Below are 16,263 nucleotides of genomic sequence, written 5' to 3' on the forward strand. Positions count from 1 at the left end.
CCTTAGCATCACTGCCACATGCAATCAGTTTACACTGGCTGGTAGTTTTCATTGGTGGGGGAAATTGACCCACTTCCCACACAGAAGCAGAGATCCATGGCTCTCAAAACTGAGTAACAGAATCTCGCAGGGCGTGTTAAAACAAGAGTCACACTTACCGTGTTTCTCATTCAGCTTCAAGACCTAGGCGTCGATCCTAACCGGCTGTTTAGCTCAACTCCTCTCATTTTACAGTTTCATCCGCTAGTTTGCCGCAAATCCAAGACCAGAGTATCACCTTGGAAAATTCTGATAGAGATGGTAACTAGAAGCACGTTATTAGGGGCTCCTAGGTGGCTCCGCGGTTTAGCGCCTGCCTTCCACGTGATCCTGGGGTCCTGGGATCGAGTCCTACATCGGGCTCCCCATGGGGAGCCTGCTTCTCCCTTTGCATGTGTCCCTCATAAATAAATAAAGTTTTAAAAAGAAACAGTTTATTAACCATAAAATAAAGAAATCTGACCGTTTATTCTCTTGGAGTCCAAGATTATAGATCTGCACTTAACAGGAGTAGCTACACACCACAAGAGGGCAGTCTTGTCACGATGTTCTGGTCCAGCTCCAGCCCACTATGTGGGGTTTAATACTATGCTGGCTGGTTTAAGAACAATTTGAAAGATTGATTCTTTCTTTTGTATGCTTAAAGGTACATACACACAAAAAAACATGGCACGAGGCCCTAAGATTATGGAAGAACCAGGAGTAAAGTACAAGGAGGAAGCAGGATAAAGAAAAAAAGTGGAGAAATAGATTCTGGAAAAAGTATAGGCAGTTTGATGGTGTGAGAAGGCTCTAAATGGCATTTCCATACTGGTACAGCACTTATAATGATGTGTTAGGGAAAGTAGATAGTAAAAGCTTGATAAGATCTCTAAAACTTTCATTTTAACTGGTCACTCAGGTGTGAGAGGCAAAAATTGGGGGATTCTTGCTTAGAACCTGAGGCATCCTGGGCTTTGGGGTATTGGATAATTGGTTGGTGGCAGCACCCACTTGGCTAACTGGTTTCATGTCTCTGGGCCCCCATTGCCACTTCTGTTAAACAAAAGCAGCTGCACCAAATAAGGTGTCAGAGAGAACCCATGGTCTTAGTGATCAATGCTCTGCTAATACCATCCTAGGGCTTCAACTTGTGGGAAATTGGTACCCTTTTTTTGCGGGAGGGTTCAGTAGCTAATACAACCATGTAACAAAAAAATCAGTTGAAGACTGGAGCCTCCATTGGGAAATCTCACTCACAGTTTTCCTTTCAACTACCAAGCCCCACACCCGGAGGTTGATTTTTTTTTTTTTTAAAGATTTATTTATTTTAGAGGGCAAGACAGTAAGCACATGAGTGGGGAATGGGAGAGATCCTAAAGCTGACTCTCTGCCAAGCATGCGGGGCTGGATCTCACAACCCAGAGATGATGACTTGAGCTGAAATCAAGCTGAAACTTGAGTTGGACTCTCAAACAACGGAGTCACCCAGGTGTCCCCCAAACCTGGAGGTTTTATTCTTATTCCTTGTGCATCCTTCTGGTGTCTTGTTATAAAAACACTACCAAAAAAAAAAAAAAAAAACAAAAAAACAAAAAAGAACACTACCAAAATCCTTATTGTCTGCTCTTTGTTCTGTACCATGTTGTCCCCTTTCCATCTCAGTGGCGAGGGAGCCCTGCCTTGCTAGTTCATTCTCTGATGGATGCACTGTTCTTTATTTCTCCATTGAAATAAAGTGGGCACGAAATGAAGTGGGCACTTGGGTATAATCTCAGGTGACAATGCGGCAGAGAATAACCAGGTACAAGGGGTGTAGCTGGAAGACAAAGTCTTCAAAGTGGCTTTGTTGGGTCAAAAGTCAATGCACTCATCACTTGCAATTTTGACCATATCGCCCTCTAAGTGGGTTGTATGACTGCCCCCAGACTGCTGGAAAGCCTCTTTCTCCAGACTTGCCAACAGAGTGCATCATTGTGCCATTTTTCATTTTGAACTCTCTTGGAGGCTTTAATACCAGGTCTGGATAAACATCCTTGTAACTCACCAGATGGGTGACATGAGTGTTTATGACCATGGCAATGGGCATCCCAGCACAACAGGGCATGTGAAATATCAATAACATGGGGTCATTTGAGCAGGTTTTATGTCATGGATGTTCCCTATTCTGGCTTTACGATTTCTGTTCATGCATCTGAATTTCTGCTGCCTCAATTCATAGCTCAAACCTTCCCCTACAACTTGAATTTCCCCAAGCAATTTCATGCTTCATTAGGCCATGAGTAAAACAGTCTTAGTTGCACATTGATCTGGAGATTTCCACAAGGTACCCAGGTCTGCCCACGGGATGTAGCTCAGGTGGCAATGCTGCTGACCAGCTAATCAGTGCTTGGGTTCTGATGGTGGTGGTGGTGGTGGTGGTGGTGGGAAGGGGCACTCCCTCCCTCCTGTGGAATGGAAGCTTTGTCTTTGTGCAAACTTTTCAGCTGGGGGAAACTCTGGCACTGCTCTAAAGATTAATGGCATTTCTTGGCAATGGATGGGAAAGGCAAACTTCTCTGCTATTCAAGGATTAAGTCTTAGCCTACAAGCAAACTGTCCCCAGCCTCTGCAGTGAGGTTATCTCCCAGAGAACATTCAGGCTCTTTCTCAATACCGCCTATGCCGGCGTCAGCCAATGTTTTCTAGTTAGTAAGATTACGTCCCATCCTGCCAGCACCCAGAGCAGTGCTGAATTTCTTCTGTCTCTCAAACACATGCATAATGACTCAGTATCTGACGGAAAGAATGGACAAAGCTGATAAGCCGACCAAGGAAGTATGAAGAACATTCTAGCACAACCAGTGTCAGATCCACTCATGTCTGGAAGCCAGAACATAAGCTCTAGTGGCTTGTCCTTTCCTGCATCTGCCTGGAAATGCTGCAAACAGAAGGAAATATAGAGCAAAAGTAATTAGCTAATGAGGACCTTAAAGGCCAGTTTAATGGCAGCATTAATAATAAAGCAAAGTTTTATTGGGTTAATAGAGGTTAAGTGGCAATCTTAGCAAAATGGTCATTATAGATTTTCTTCTTTGCAGGCAATGAACAGAACCTTCTGAAAAGACGGATTATTACAACTCTCTCCTCTGCATTTGCTGTTTCTCAAAAGAGGTATTTCTAAAGGTCTTAAATGATTACCACTTTTTTGCAGTGCTCCTTGTCTGCGGCAGGAGTCCAGGAGCTGCCTCTTTAAAGAAGCCCTTACAGGGAACTCTGTCAGTTGCTCAAGGCTTGCTGCCAACCAACAATTGAGGTATTTACCAAAGGTTTCCAAGAAATTGCTGCAAATTATATGAAATGTTATACCTGTTACAGGCATTCAATGTATTAGCAAGAGAAAAAAATGTAATGCATGTGGGAACAGTGTTGGAATTTGTGAGAAGTTGTTCAGTAACGTTGGTGGAGATGAATTTTAATTACATGTCATAGAGAATCACACTGCATAAAACAGAAAGTTAGATAATGTGGTATTTTTTGAACACATTTCTAAATGCCAGTCTAGACTCACTGAGAAGGAACTTTTAACACGATCTGTGAAAAGACCCGTTTGAACCCCAGAAAACTGAAACCTTGTGGAGAGGGACACAGCTTGTCGTGGTGGGATTTCATCATGTAGAAGGAAGACCTGAACCCCCACTCTGTATTTGGTACCTGATCCAGCCTGGACCCCCACTCACGTGGGGCGTGTGCCCTTAGGTGCCTTTATCCTTTTTTTTTTTTCCTTTAAAGATTTTATTTATTCATGAGAGACAGAGAGGCAGGGACACAGGTAGAGGGAGAAGCAGGCTCCTCACAGAGCAGGGAGCCTGATGTGGGACTTGATCTGAGGACCCCAGGATCACAACCTGAGCCAAACACAGATGCTCAACCATTGAGCCACTCAGGTGCCCCAGGAGCCTTCATCCTTGGATAACTCTCTAGTTTAGGGTTTCCCTTACAAGTTTTTCTGATTGTGGTTAACAGCACACTTTTAAAAAATTATTTGAGAGAGCACCAGTGAGGGGAGGGGCAGAGGGAGAAGCAGACTCCTCGTTGTGTAAGGGAGCCTGATGACTTGGGACTTGATCCCAGAACCCTGGGATCATGACCTGAGTCCAAGGCAGACACTTAACCAACTGAGCCCCCAGGTGCCCCAACATGTCTTTTAAAAAATTATTTAAGAAAAAATGGTCAATGAGTGGTCTCTCAACTTGAGAGGGTTCCTAGTGCCACAAACTTGAGAAATAGTTCTTTCCTCAGTGTACTAAGGTGAAATGCCTTTTAAATCTGATGAATCTGACTTCTCACCTTTAAAGACAAAATTAGGAGAGGGAGACATAGGGCTCGAGTTGCTGCCTGGCCCAGAGGTTGTTTTGAGAAGGGTGCATATGTGTGCATGGGGAGGCAGGCGTCTCAAATACATGCCATCCTCCCTAGATCTTTGCTGGTAATGGCTGTTCAGGGGCCGATGGGGCTAGTGTCTATAGACAGGCAGGCCTCCATTCTGGGCTTACCAACTCTATTTGGCCCTTTGGGCCTTGGGCTGTCACTGAGGTCCTTGGTTGTAGGCCTTACCCTCCAGCTATGAAATCCCCAACCGGGACAGCTCTGCCTCCTGATTGAGGCCTCTGCAGGGACCGTCGGTGGGTCGGACACCTTTGGATCCCTCCCCAGGAGAATGGTCTCAGCTTGACCATCCAGCTGCTGCTTGCAGCTGTGCTGGAGTGTCCCCTCCCTATCTCCAGGCTGCACTTGGGAAGTGGCCCCTTCCCCGGTATGGAGGGTCCTGGATCCCCTGGCTGACTTCTACAGGACCTTGGCTCCCCTCCTGTCTCACCAGCCCCTGGACAGGCATTCTCCTGTGTTTCCTGTGAGGACTTCACCTATGTCATATTCTCCTGGTCCTGCCACTCTAAACCTTCAGGTTCAGGTTTTATGGACAATAGGGAATCCTCTGCATCATGAAGGAGACCGTTCCACTGAGTCTCCAGATGAGGTAGGTGAGGATATCGGTCTAGGGACATCAGGAACCAAGCAATTAAGGACAAAACATTTAATATCCTCATGACATTAAGTCCCATCACGTCTGTCTACTTTTCATCGGATTTCAGTCTAGTAGAGGAAATATAGAGACGTTTAAAGGTTAGAAAATACTGAACTTATTAAGTATGTCACCAAATTGAACATCTGTGTCTTGCCAGATTCATGCTTTATGGAACTCATTGTGAATTATGGGACTGTTGCTGAATTTGGGGCATCTGGTGACTACTTGGCATTTGTGGCTTATGGTCTTACTGGAAACCCCTTTGGATGGTTTTCGAGCCTGTAATTCATGGTTATATGTTCTGTATTTTTCCCAAGACTACTGCTGGAGTCCTGTGTTCACTGTATAATGAGTATTTTATTTTTAGATGTGGATCACCTCTTAGGGAGGGAGTCTGTGGGGAAGGCGGGTAATGGACTATTTTCGACATAAATAATAAGTGCCAAAGAAAGTGGTTAATACCCAAAGAATAAAACAACAGTGACCGCCACTCAATTGCAGAGAATGTGTCTGTATCTCCCACAACTTGTCGCTTTCCATCGTGTAATATTTCAAACATTTGGTGTGAACAACGAAGAAAGATCCAAAGGATTATCTCAAACATGCTTACTCTCTAATTCTTGGGTTCATTTGATGAAATGAAGCAAACCTGTTCGGCCCAGGAAAACACTTTGCCCTCCAGGAGTTTCATTAGAAAAATCCCAACATATTGGCGACTAAGTAACAAGACTAATATTCACTCTATACAAACATTTGTTGTATGGACACTTTTTGTTGGCTTTTGTCACCTTAGCTGAGTCTTTCTTTCGTTTTTTTCCCCCGTTCCTTTCTTTCCTTTGTTTCTTCTTTTTTTCTTTCCTTCTGTTTTTTCTCCCTTCCTTCCTCCCTTTCCTTTTTTCTTTTTTTTCTTTTTTGAAGTCTCCTTCTTTTTTTGAAGAGGAAATGTATAGCATTTAAAATCCATCCCGGAGAATCCGTTATTCAAAACCTGTCTTTAGAACTCCACGGCACTTTTATGGATGAGCTATGTGGAAATATCGACAAGGATTCAGGTAGGCTGGGCTCCCAGCCGACTATCTGCCCACAAAAAAATGTAAATAAAAGTAGTGTTTACCATGCAGAGTATTAACATCACGTACCATTTCTCCAACATCCATGAAATGCTAGCGCTGTTAGGAGCGTGGACGGTAAATATGGATTTTTTTTTTTTTTTTTTTTTTAGCGCAGAGACCAGGGACTGGGAACCAGGTCCGCGAATTCACGGCTCACCCTGCCCGCAGGCACGTCTCAAACGGCTCCCGAGCCGTCGGCTCCCCACGCGCCCGCTCCTGCCCGCAGAGCGGCGGGAACAAAGGTACAGTGTGCGGCGGGGGGCGCGGGGAGGCCGCTGCGGGCGGCCGGCTGGAGGCAGGGCGTGCGCTCCGGGTTATCCCAGGACAGACTCCGCGGAGGCAACGAGCGCTTCGCGCACGGCTCGGGGACCCCGAAGCCCCCTCTTCCGACGCAGGCCCGCGGTGCGCCGTGCAGGACGCGGCCGCCGGCGCGCACGGTCCGGGAGGGGACGCCGTCGGGGCGCGGCCGGCCAGGGGCGTGGCCGCCGGGCGGATAACGGGCGGCGGGGCGCCGCGGTCCGGGACCCCGCCGGCGCCGAGCCCGGGCCCACGCCCCCTCCGCCCCGGCGGCCCAGCCGCAGACCGCGCGGGCGGGGCGGGCGCCGCGAGCGCCGGGAGGGCTTTTTTTTTTTTTTTTTTCTGCCAAACTTTGGCCACGTGAACCGCCCCCCATTCACTTTTGCGCCAATCGGGCGGCGCGGACGGATCCCGAGAGGGGCCAGGCTCCGCTGCCGCCGGGCCCCTTCATAACGCGCCGTGCGTGACGTGAGGGGCTCCTGTTGCAATGGCGAGCTGAGCCGGAGGATGTGCAGCTGCTGCGGCTGCGGCGCCGGCCACGAAGAGGACGGGGGCGGGCGCAGCGCGAGCCGAGCCGAGCCAGCCGAGAGCCGCGGGCGGGGCGGGACGCGGGTGCGGGCTCCGTGGCCTCAGCCGTCGCTGTCGCCGTCGCGCTGGCCCCGCGCCCCCGCGCGCGAGCGGGAAGAGCCGCCGCCGCCGCCGCCGCCGCCGCCGCCGCCGCGTCGCGCTCGAGCCGCTGCCGGCGCGCGCCGGGCATGGTCCCGTCTTAAAGGCGCAGGCCGCGGCGGTGGGGGCGGGCGTGCGGAACAAAGCGGCGGCGCGGGGCCTACGGGCGGCTCGGGGGCCGCGATGGGCGCGGCGGGCCCGCGGCGGCCGCGGCGCTGCCCGGGCCGAGCCTCGCGGCGCTAGGGCGGGCTGGCCTCCGCGGGCGGGGGCGGCTGGCTGAGGGCGCGCGGAGCCTGCGGCGGCGGCGGCGGCGGCGGCGGCGGCGGCGGCGGCCCGGCGGGCGGAGCGGCACGGGCATGGCCGCGCGCGGCCGGCGCGCCTGGCTCAGCGTGCTGCTCGGGCTCGTGCTGGGCTTCGTGCTGGCCTCGCGGCTCGTCCTGCCCCGCGCCTCCGAGCTGAAGCGAGCGGGCCCGCGGCGCCGCGCCAGCCCCGAGGGCTGCCGGCCGGGGCAGGCTGCGGCGGCTTCGCAGGCCGGCGGGGCGCGCGGCGATGCGCGCGGGGCGCAGCTCTGGCCGCACGGCCCGGCCTCGGATGGGGGCCCGCGCGACAAGAACTTTCTCTTCGTGGGAGTCATGACCGCCCAGAAATACCTGCAGACCCGCGCCGTGGCCGCCTACAGGTGAGCCCCTGCTGCCGGGGCGCCGACTCCCGTGTCCGGCATCCCAGCGGGCGGCCCTACCGGGACTCCCGTGGCTTGAGCCGTTGCCCGTTTTCCAGACCCGAAGCTCCCGGGGCTCCTGGGGGATCGGGGTGCCCTTGGGCTACGGATGTCGGACCCTGGAAGCAAAGGTCAGAGACAGATGGTGAATGCAGTGCCCAAGACCGTGGGCTCTGGGGTCAGGTGGACCAGCTTGGCCTCCGTGGGTGTGGTCCTCAGCCTGACTTTGCGAAGGGCACTTGAGCTTTCCACGTCCAAGCCCTCTTCTTTGTTAAATGGGTCTGACCGAACATCTATGTCCCTCGTAAGGTGGATGGGGGAAATTCTTAGCTAAGATACCTGTGACAGTAGTGGCAGTGATGGTTATCGTTTGATCCACTGAAATACGCCCCTTTGCTGTTGCAGAGCCGAGTTTAGTTGATCTGGTCAGAGCCCTTCCGTAGCGTACTTGTAGAGTTCACTGGTGGAAGAAGCCCTCTTGTGCATGAAAGAGGCTGCCCGCTGTTCACTCGACCCCACCGGTCTGGGGAGTTCATGGAAAGAGAACCTCGGGGCAAGTATTTCCAGTGCAGCCCATGGTACATTCAGGGTTAACCAGCTCAGTTTAGGGATGTGAGTGTGTTATCCAGTATCTGGGTCCTAGTTGGCCATATGAGTCATAAAAGTGGTTTGAATCATGTTCAGGATTAACTAAGGGATTAAAGTAATCTTTAGAAGGGCGATGATTTTGGAATGGCAGATTTGTATTGGAGTGAATTTGAGGTAGAAGTGTGGATTCGATAAAGGGATTTAATGGAGCCATATACACATGGAGTCCAGAAACGCCTACCGTGTGGATAAGATTTGAGATTCATCCAGCAACAGAGCAAACCAGTGCAGGGAGGTCCTCCGATAAGGAACTTTTAAGAGCAGTCCGTGATGAGCAAGGCCAAGCTGGTTGCTGTTGATTCTTAATTTATAACCAATACCTTTGAAACTTCGGCTTTTATGTTTAGTCTTGGTCTGAATGTTCAGGCATTAGATAGGAGGGAAAAACACGTATGAATCCTTGTTCCTCTAAGGGAAGAAGTACAGGATTGAGAAACAAGATGAAAGAGCCACAGAGAATGTGAGCGCTTTCAGTTCATTGATCCTGCATTCACACGTTTCCATGAGGATCTTTTTTTTTTTTTTTTTAATTTTTATTTATGATAGTCACAGAGAGAGAGAGAGAGGCTGAGGGAGAAGCAGGCTCCATGCACTGGGAGCCCGACGTGGGATTCGATCCCGAGGCTCCAGGATCATGCCCTGGGCCAAAGGCAGGCACCAAACCGCTGCGCCACCCAGGGATCCCCATGAGGATCTTTTTTATTAAGTCCACAGCCCAGGTTCTGCCAGGAAGGATCCTGAGTGCCTGAAAAGCTTAGAATGTAGCCACTTAGTATACTTTTAGGCTGTAGTAGTGATTCAGGAATCCCCAGCTGAAGATTTTCTCCCAGATCTCTCATGAATTACCTGGAATTTTATGCAGATTGTGCTTTTTCCAAGAGAAATGGCCACATATGAAATTGAGGATGAGCTGTGTAAATTGTTTTCAGAATGGTTTTGAAACTAAGTCCACATGACTGCCACTGGGTGACAAGACCCGTGAAATCACAACTTTGGAGACAATTACCAAAGTATTTTGTTCAAATACTAGATTGCCCACCAAACAGATGTATTTTCGTGGATTCAGTATCAGTCTATGCTAACCAGTAGGGGTCCTGGGACACCAGCTGCAATCAGAAAATGTAATGCAAACTGGACCTACTCTTTTACGCTTGGAGATGATCTTTTTCCTAAGCCCATCCTTGACACTCTTACTTTTGGTCTCTTTTTCCAAATCTCCTGCCTCATCTGTCTTGGATGTAGGGTTTTTATCTCATTGTTTATTTTCTTTTAGACACTTCATGGAAGGTAGAAACGCAGTTTGCTCTCTGGCCTCAGTTCTTCTCTGTGACAACTCTGCCTTTCTGATAAAGGGAAAACCCTTACGTGGAAACTGTGTATTCCATTCAGGGATTCTGTCAGCTTTCCTGGAGCTCTTTTCCTTTTATTTCTTTGACCTTTTAAAAAAAATACTTATTTTGTGCTAGAGAGAGAGAGAACACACATCAGCGAGCATGGCGGGTGGGGGGGTGGTAGGGCAGAGGAAGAAGCAGACTCCCCGCTGAGCAGGCAGCCCGATATGGACTTGATCCCAGGACCCTGGGATCATGGTCCGAGCAGAAGGTAGATGCCTAACCGACTGAGCCTTTTATCTCCTTGATCTTAAGAAGTCCCATTGCTTGAAGTTGGGGATGAACTTCCGTTTTCCATTAAGTGGACTTAGCTTGTTCCATGAGCCTCTGTTTAGACCAGTTGCAGGAGATGATACAGGACGGTTTTAGTCTTGAGGAACTTTAGGGGAAGGCCTGAACTGGGATGGAGGTTACAGTGTGTAACTTATGATTATGGCCCTGCTGTGCTTTGCAGTCCCAGCTGAAACTCCACACTCAGCTCTTAAAATGGAAATTGCATGCCGTTTGGCCTACGAGTCGACTTGAATCTTACAGTGCTAGGTAGAACTCTATCTAGTTGGGCACTGGGTGTGCTCAGTTTTACTTCTCCTCTAAAAGACAAATAATTCTTTACCTTAAGAAAAACTTTTTTGTTTTTTGTTTTTTTTTTTAGTTGTTGTTTAAATGAAATTACTATTTGGCTTATGGGCTTAAGGAGATGCTAGCATTCCCCCCCCCCCTTTTTTTTTAAATTGGAGTTCAATTTGCCAACATATAGCATTACACCCAGTGCTCATCCCGTCAGTTGCCCCCCCTCAGTGCCTGTCACCCAGTCACCCCCACTCCCCACCCACCTTCCCTTCCACTACGCCTTGTTCATTTCCCAGAGTTAAGTGTCTCTCATGTTCTGTCACCCTCACTGATATTTCCTACTCATTTTCTCTCCTTTCCCTTATAATCACTTTCACTACTACTTAAATTCCTCGTATGAGTGAAACTGTATGATGATTGTCCTCTGACTGACTACTTTACTCGGCATAATATCCTCCAGTTCCATCCACGTCGAAGCAAATGGTGGGTATTCGTTGTGTCTAATGGCTGAGTAATATTCCATTGTATACAAATACCACATCTTCTTTATCCATTCATCTGTCAATGGACACCGAGGCTCCTTCCACAGTTTGGAGATGCCAGCATTTTTAATAAGATGGCAGTACGGTGTACTTTTTTTTTTTTTTTCTTAATACGGTGTACTTTTATGCTAAGATACTGAAATGTCAGAATTTAGGTCTGGGGACCAGGAATTGTCTGAGGTCTAGAAAGGAGCTAAGCCTTTGGGAAATGCAGTGAGATATGCCTGTCTGCACTAAAGTTAGTGCACTTTAATGATGGAACAGCCCCATTACAGATTTTTACTTTCCAGCCTGCCAAATGCATGAAGTGGGGGGGAGAGGGGCCACCAAGGAATGTTAGCAGTGCAGCAACAGCTAATAGCATGCAGGAAACAGATTTTAAGAAGCAGGCAAAATAAATCTCCAAGTGTAGCTGATAAGAGACCGACCAGGGCTAACTTCTTCCATGGGCCCCAAGCGACACCATAGCTGTTAGGTTCATAGGAGTGATCTTGGTTCATAAAAATACTCAGTTAAGATTCATCCCTTTTTTCAGCCAGTACATACATGGCTCCTGTGGGTCCAGACTCTGAGTGTGGAGGACTCAGAGTGAAGATGCTTGTTCTCATGGCTCTTCTCTTCTAGTGAGAGGCAAGGCACTGAAAAGAGTTAATGATGGGTACTATGGAGAAAATAGGGTAAGGAAAGGGTGGGGTGGTATTCTAGAGAACTTGGTATTTAGGCTGCAATGGGTTGGTGAGGAATTGGTTGGGTGAATATCATTGATGAGCAAGGGAGCAGAGGGAAGAGCTGGTAAGTTACAAGCAGAAACCAACTTGGAAGGGAATAAAAGAAGGCCAGTAAAAGAAACTGGACGAGGCCCGATAACGTCTGGTCTTGTGGAATTTTATTCTAGGTGAATTAGAAAGCCTTTGGAGGGTGTAGACAGGAAAGGGAGGTGATGGCATTATGTCCTAAAAGTTGATTCTGCCCATCGTGTGGAGAATGGATGGTAGGGAAGCAAGATTTTAGGAGGTGGTCTGGGCAGCGGGGACTGGTGCGGTAGCAGTGGTCATGGAGAGAAGTGGAGAGTTCTGGGGTAGGTGCTGCAGCTGAGGTATGCAGGTGAGTGGTAAGGCAAAGGAAAGTCAATAGTGCCTTCTAGGATCTTGCCTGGAAAGACAAGTGTGAGTGGTTGTATTCTTTATTGAGATATGGGGAAGGATGTGAGTCAACAGGTCTGGTTTTGTACAGGGCAAGTTTGAAGGTGGTGTTTAGACACACAGGTGGCTGTATCATTTAGCTTCATAAATGTAATGAACATACAAAGAAATTGAGAAAAGATTTACATCTGAGGTGGTTACAGTGCTGGAGCTCTGATGCTGTCTTAAACTAAATTGCCTGAGGGTTCTGGGTACCTGGGGTTCTACAAATATATAAAGAAATTTGTTTTGACTCCTCTAGAGTATTTGTATTCTTGGTAATTTCACTTCAAAATGGTCCCTTGATTCCTCCAAAGGGATTTGTTATGCCAGTTAGTAACAGGTCATCAGAACCCCTGTGTTCCTTGTGTCTTTTGTTACTAGCTACAATTTGTATTATTTCCTTATTTTTTTTCTTTGTTTTTAGTTTGATATATAGAAGTTCCTGTAGTTCAGGCTTTTCTGATTTTAGGGTTGCCCCTGCCTCCTTATCCCAAGCTCAGAAAGTTACTGCCCTGGAGAGATTTTGAAAAGCAACTTTTAAAAAATTTTTAATCTAATTCTAGAAGGGGTAGAAATCATCTCAATCTCATCCCCCCCCCCGCCCCCAAATAGTATATTGTCTTAGCACCATCTGTTGAATAAGCTCCCATTTCCCTACCAATGTGAAATGCCATCTTCATTATACTCAAAATTCCTGGGTATGTTTTTGGACTTCTTATTCTGTTCCACTGATCTTTTTCTCTGTTCTTGTGCCAGTACCACCCATTGAAATTATTGGAAGTTGAATAATTTTTTAATATCCGGTAGACAAATTCCTCTGTGTTCCTCTTCTGTTTCAAACATTTCTTGGCTACACTTACCTGTTCATGCTGGGAGCATTTTGATACCGTTTGGATTTTCTTTTTAATAAATAGTTTGACAAAAACAAAAAACAAAACAAAACAAAAAACCATACATACTTGGCTTTTTAATCCTTTCTTATGCCCAGGATGCTCAGCTAATCCAACACTTTCTTTTTGTCTTGTTTCTTACCTCCCCTGGGTTGAAGATGGGGAACCGTTTTTGTTCTTTCTTTACTTTCTCAGAAGAAAGAGCTGGATGGTTTCCCTTCTTTGCCCCAGGAGTGATAAAGGGCACCATTAAAGATTAGCATCAGTCTGTAGGGAACTGTGGGAAGAAAGTTTCAGAAACACTAGCTGTAGATAGAGGAATCTTGTTGCAAGATGTTGTTGTAGCAGCTAATGGCCTCTTCCGAAAGCTTTCAGTGAAGGCACACTGCTCTTTTACCAGCCTTAATGAGCAAATCTCAGGGTTCCTTTCCTTATTCTTGAACTCAGTAAACCATACTTATCTTGAAACTGTTTAGAGCAGTACTTTCTTTCTCAATAGAATTCAGTTTGGCAAAAACTTACTGACTGCCTTCTATAATCTGGATAATTGACCTGTAAATTAACTTTTTGGAGCACAACCCGTTTCATGTTCTGAATTCCCTGTATAAGATGACTGGTGGAGTATGCAGTCCTCAATATGAGTTTAGTTTTCTGTGTCATGGTTCCGGATATTGATGCCCTCAAATAGTTAGAATATTCCAAGGATAGCTGTGGTTGTCAGCAGAAGTTTATACACAGTTTTGTTTTTCATCACATGGCTAGTTTCACTTCCCTGGTCTATTCATTAGGCTGCTCTCTATTGAAAACGGATTAATCTATCCTTGCAGGATTTGTCATCTAGGGAGGAAAAGAAATGGTAATACTGGTGATGAGGGCTCACAGGGTGCCTAGACTAACTGCTCTGGGACACAGGAAAAGGAGGCCTGTACTCATTTATGAAGAGGATCGGGAAAGGCCTCACCCACACCCCTGCCCCCTTTCCCTCACTTAGTCTCAAAGAATGAATAGGAATTTTGAGGCAGAGACAACACATTCGTAGAAACATGGGAAGTAGTGAAGGAACAATGGGATTGTGCATTTTGAGTCTGAGATCTGAAATCTAGCATTTCCTCTGGAATTTTTCAAAGGGATTTAAAGATGTGCTCAAAGATGTAGGTACAAAGTGGAAATTCCAAGTAGGTTATCTTTCATGTCCTGCTTTAGGAACTGTGGACCATAATTGATTTCACTGATTCGTCCATACTGCAGTCTGCTTCTCTAGACACGAAAAAATGATGCAACTGAAATATGTTTACTGAAATGAAGAGAGATTCACAATATATTTAAATTAAGTAAAATTGTATGCCCGGTATGAGGTCACTTTTGTTTAAAGTGAACAAAATAATCTCATGTGTTTGTGTAGCAGAGAAAAGAAAGTGTGAAAGAATATACACACGATGCTGAATGATTTTTCATATTCTTGGCCCTTTTCTATACTTTTGAATTATTTTGTAGCGAACAATTGTTTTGTAATAAAGCTACAGAGCTACAGTTTAAAAAAAAAGGAGGAGAGGACAGCGCTTGGAAGGAAATGGGAGTGCAGTTTTGAGCACTTAGGGTCTTGCAACACTGCTGGGCACGGATGGCACCCTGGGGCTTGGGTCCCAGGTCATTCTTGTTTCAGTAAGTAACAGTTAATCCTGTCCTGATAAAGTATTTGGTTACTGTAAATGTATTTTCCTTAGTTACCTTAACTTCACAATTCCAGGTAGTACTTGGGAGAATTAGGTGACAGCATTTTTAATGTGAAGGCCCTAGCTTCCACATGCTAATGTAAATATTCAGTGTCTCCATCTGTTGCGCCTGTGGATGGAATTAGGGGAACAAGAAACTTGGTTACGATTTAAAAGTAGCAAAGGGGCAGCCCCTAAAAGTAGCAAAGGGGCAGCCCCGGTGGCGCAGCGGTTTAGCGCCGCCTGCAGCCCAGGGCGTGATCCTGGAGACCCTGGATCGAGTACCACGTCAGGCTCTCTGTATGATGCCTGCTTCTCCCTCGGCCTGTGTCTCTGCCTCTCTCTGTCTCTATGAATAAATAAATAAAATCTTAAAAAAAAAAAAAAAGTTGCAAAGCTGTTCATCTGCTCACCTTACTTCAGTGTCCTTTCTGAAACATGTATAGCTATGGTTTTGGCTCTATAACTGATGACCTTGGTTTGTGGATGATTACAAAGAAGAAAGTGTTCGGGTGCCTGGGTGGCTCAGTCAGTTAAGCATCTGCCTTCGGCTCAAGTCATTGATCCCAGCTCCTGAGACCTACCCCTCCACCTCCCTGTGAAGCCTGCTTCTCTTTCTCTCTTTGCCCTTTCCCCTGCTCATGATCTCTCTCTCTTTCTCTCTCTCTCTCTCTCTCTCCTTTCTCTCTCTCTCTCTCTCTCTCTCTCAGGTAAATAAAATCTTGAAACAAAAGGTGTATTCTGCTCTGATTTGATAGCCACCCTGGGCTTGCAAAACCTGAGGATTATTGAAAATATAGTTAATTAGTGCCATTAAAACAATTGCTTTGTAAGTTGAGCCCAGGTGTGAAGGCTGCTTTTTTGTTGGGATTTTCTTCTGTGTAATTCCTAGCCTATTGCTGGAAAATAATCAGGCAGGATTTATAGAAACCAAAGGACCCAAAGGGAATGAGCGTTTCAGAAGCTACCTTTTAAATAGTCTTCTGACCTTCAATTAAATCCGGCTTTGACTCTGAAGAGGTGTCCTCAACAGGCAGGTTTCTGCCAGGCGAGACAGTGGAAGTGGCTGAAGTGGGTTGGGTGTAAGGCTACTCTCCTTTTCTGGGATCTATTTTCTCAGCTTTTTTAGTGGAGGAAGGACTGCAAAGGAAATGTGGGTGATAACCTAGAAATAAGTGTGCGGGATGGAGAAGCCAGTTAGCTGGCCAGCAGAAGCTTTAGAAGTCAGACCTCGTTTGCATTCTGACTTCTACGTTTATTAGCTTTATGACCTTGGGAAATTATTTATCTGGCCCGTGCCTCAGTCTCCTCATCTGTAAAATGTGGGTAACTATAATGTGGGTAACTATACTTCACGCACTGCATAGGACTGTCACAGGCTGAGTTTCTAATGCCCTCAGCCTAGTACTCCATACCGGGTAACTGCTTTATTGAAGGGTGGCTGTGGAGA

At 47.1% G+C, this 16,263-nt stretch overlaps 1 protein-coding gene and 1 long non-coding RNA gene across 3 annotated transcripts in view; one reads left to right on the forward strand and one right to left on the reverse strand.

Annotated features, from left to right (window-relative positions):
- Nucleotides 1–5,109: 5,109 nt before the first annotated feature.
- LOC144296328 (uncharacterized) lies at nt 5,110–6,729 on the reverse strand. The gene is made up of 2 exons (XR_013363493.1): nt 6,223–6,729; nt 5,110–6,107 (listed from the first exon to the last, which is right to left on the reverse strand). It is a non-coding gene; the product is annotated as an uncharacterized LOC144296328 (long non-coding RNA).
- CHSY1 (chondroitin sulfate synthase 1) overlaps nt 6,262–16,263 on the forward strand; it is a 73,378-nt gene continuing 63,376 nt past the window's right edge. Inside the window, exon 1 of one of the 2 annotated variants that reach the window (XM_077869440.1) lies at nt 6,262–6,437. In XM_077869440.1, coding sequence (XP_077725566.1) covers nt 6,277–6,437 — 161 coding nt within the window. In that variant the 5' untranslated portion in view covers nt 6,262–6,276. Of the gene's footprint in view, nt 6,438–7,501; nt 7,838–16,263 lie in introns of those variants that run through there. The other variant, XM_077869435.1, reaches the window with a different exon arrangement.

The sequence above is a fragment of the Canis aureus genome, chromosome 2, assembly GCF_053574225.1.
Source record: "Canis aureus isolate CA01 chromosome 2, VMU_Caureus_v.1.0, whole genome shotgun sequence".
In the NCBI taxonomy this organism is placed as follows: domain Eukaryota; kingdom Metazoa; phylum Chordata; class Mammalia; order Carnivora; family Canidae; genus Canis; species Canis aureus.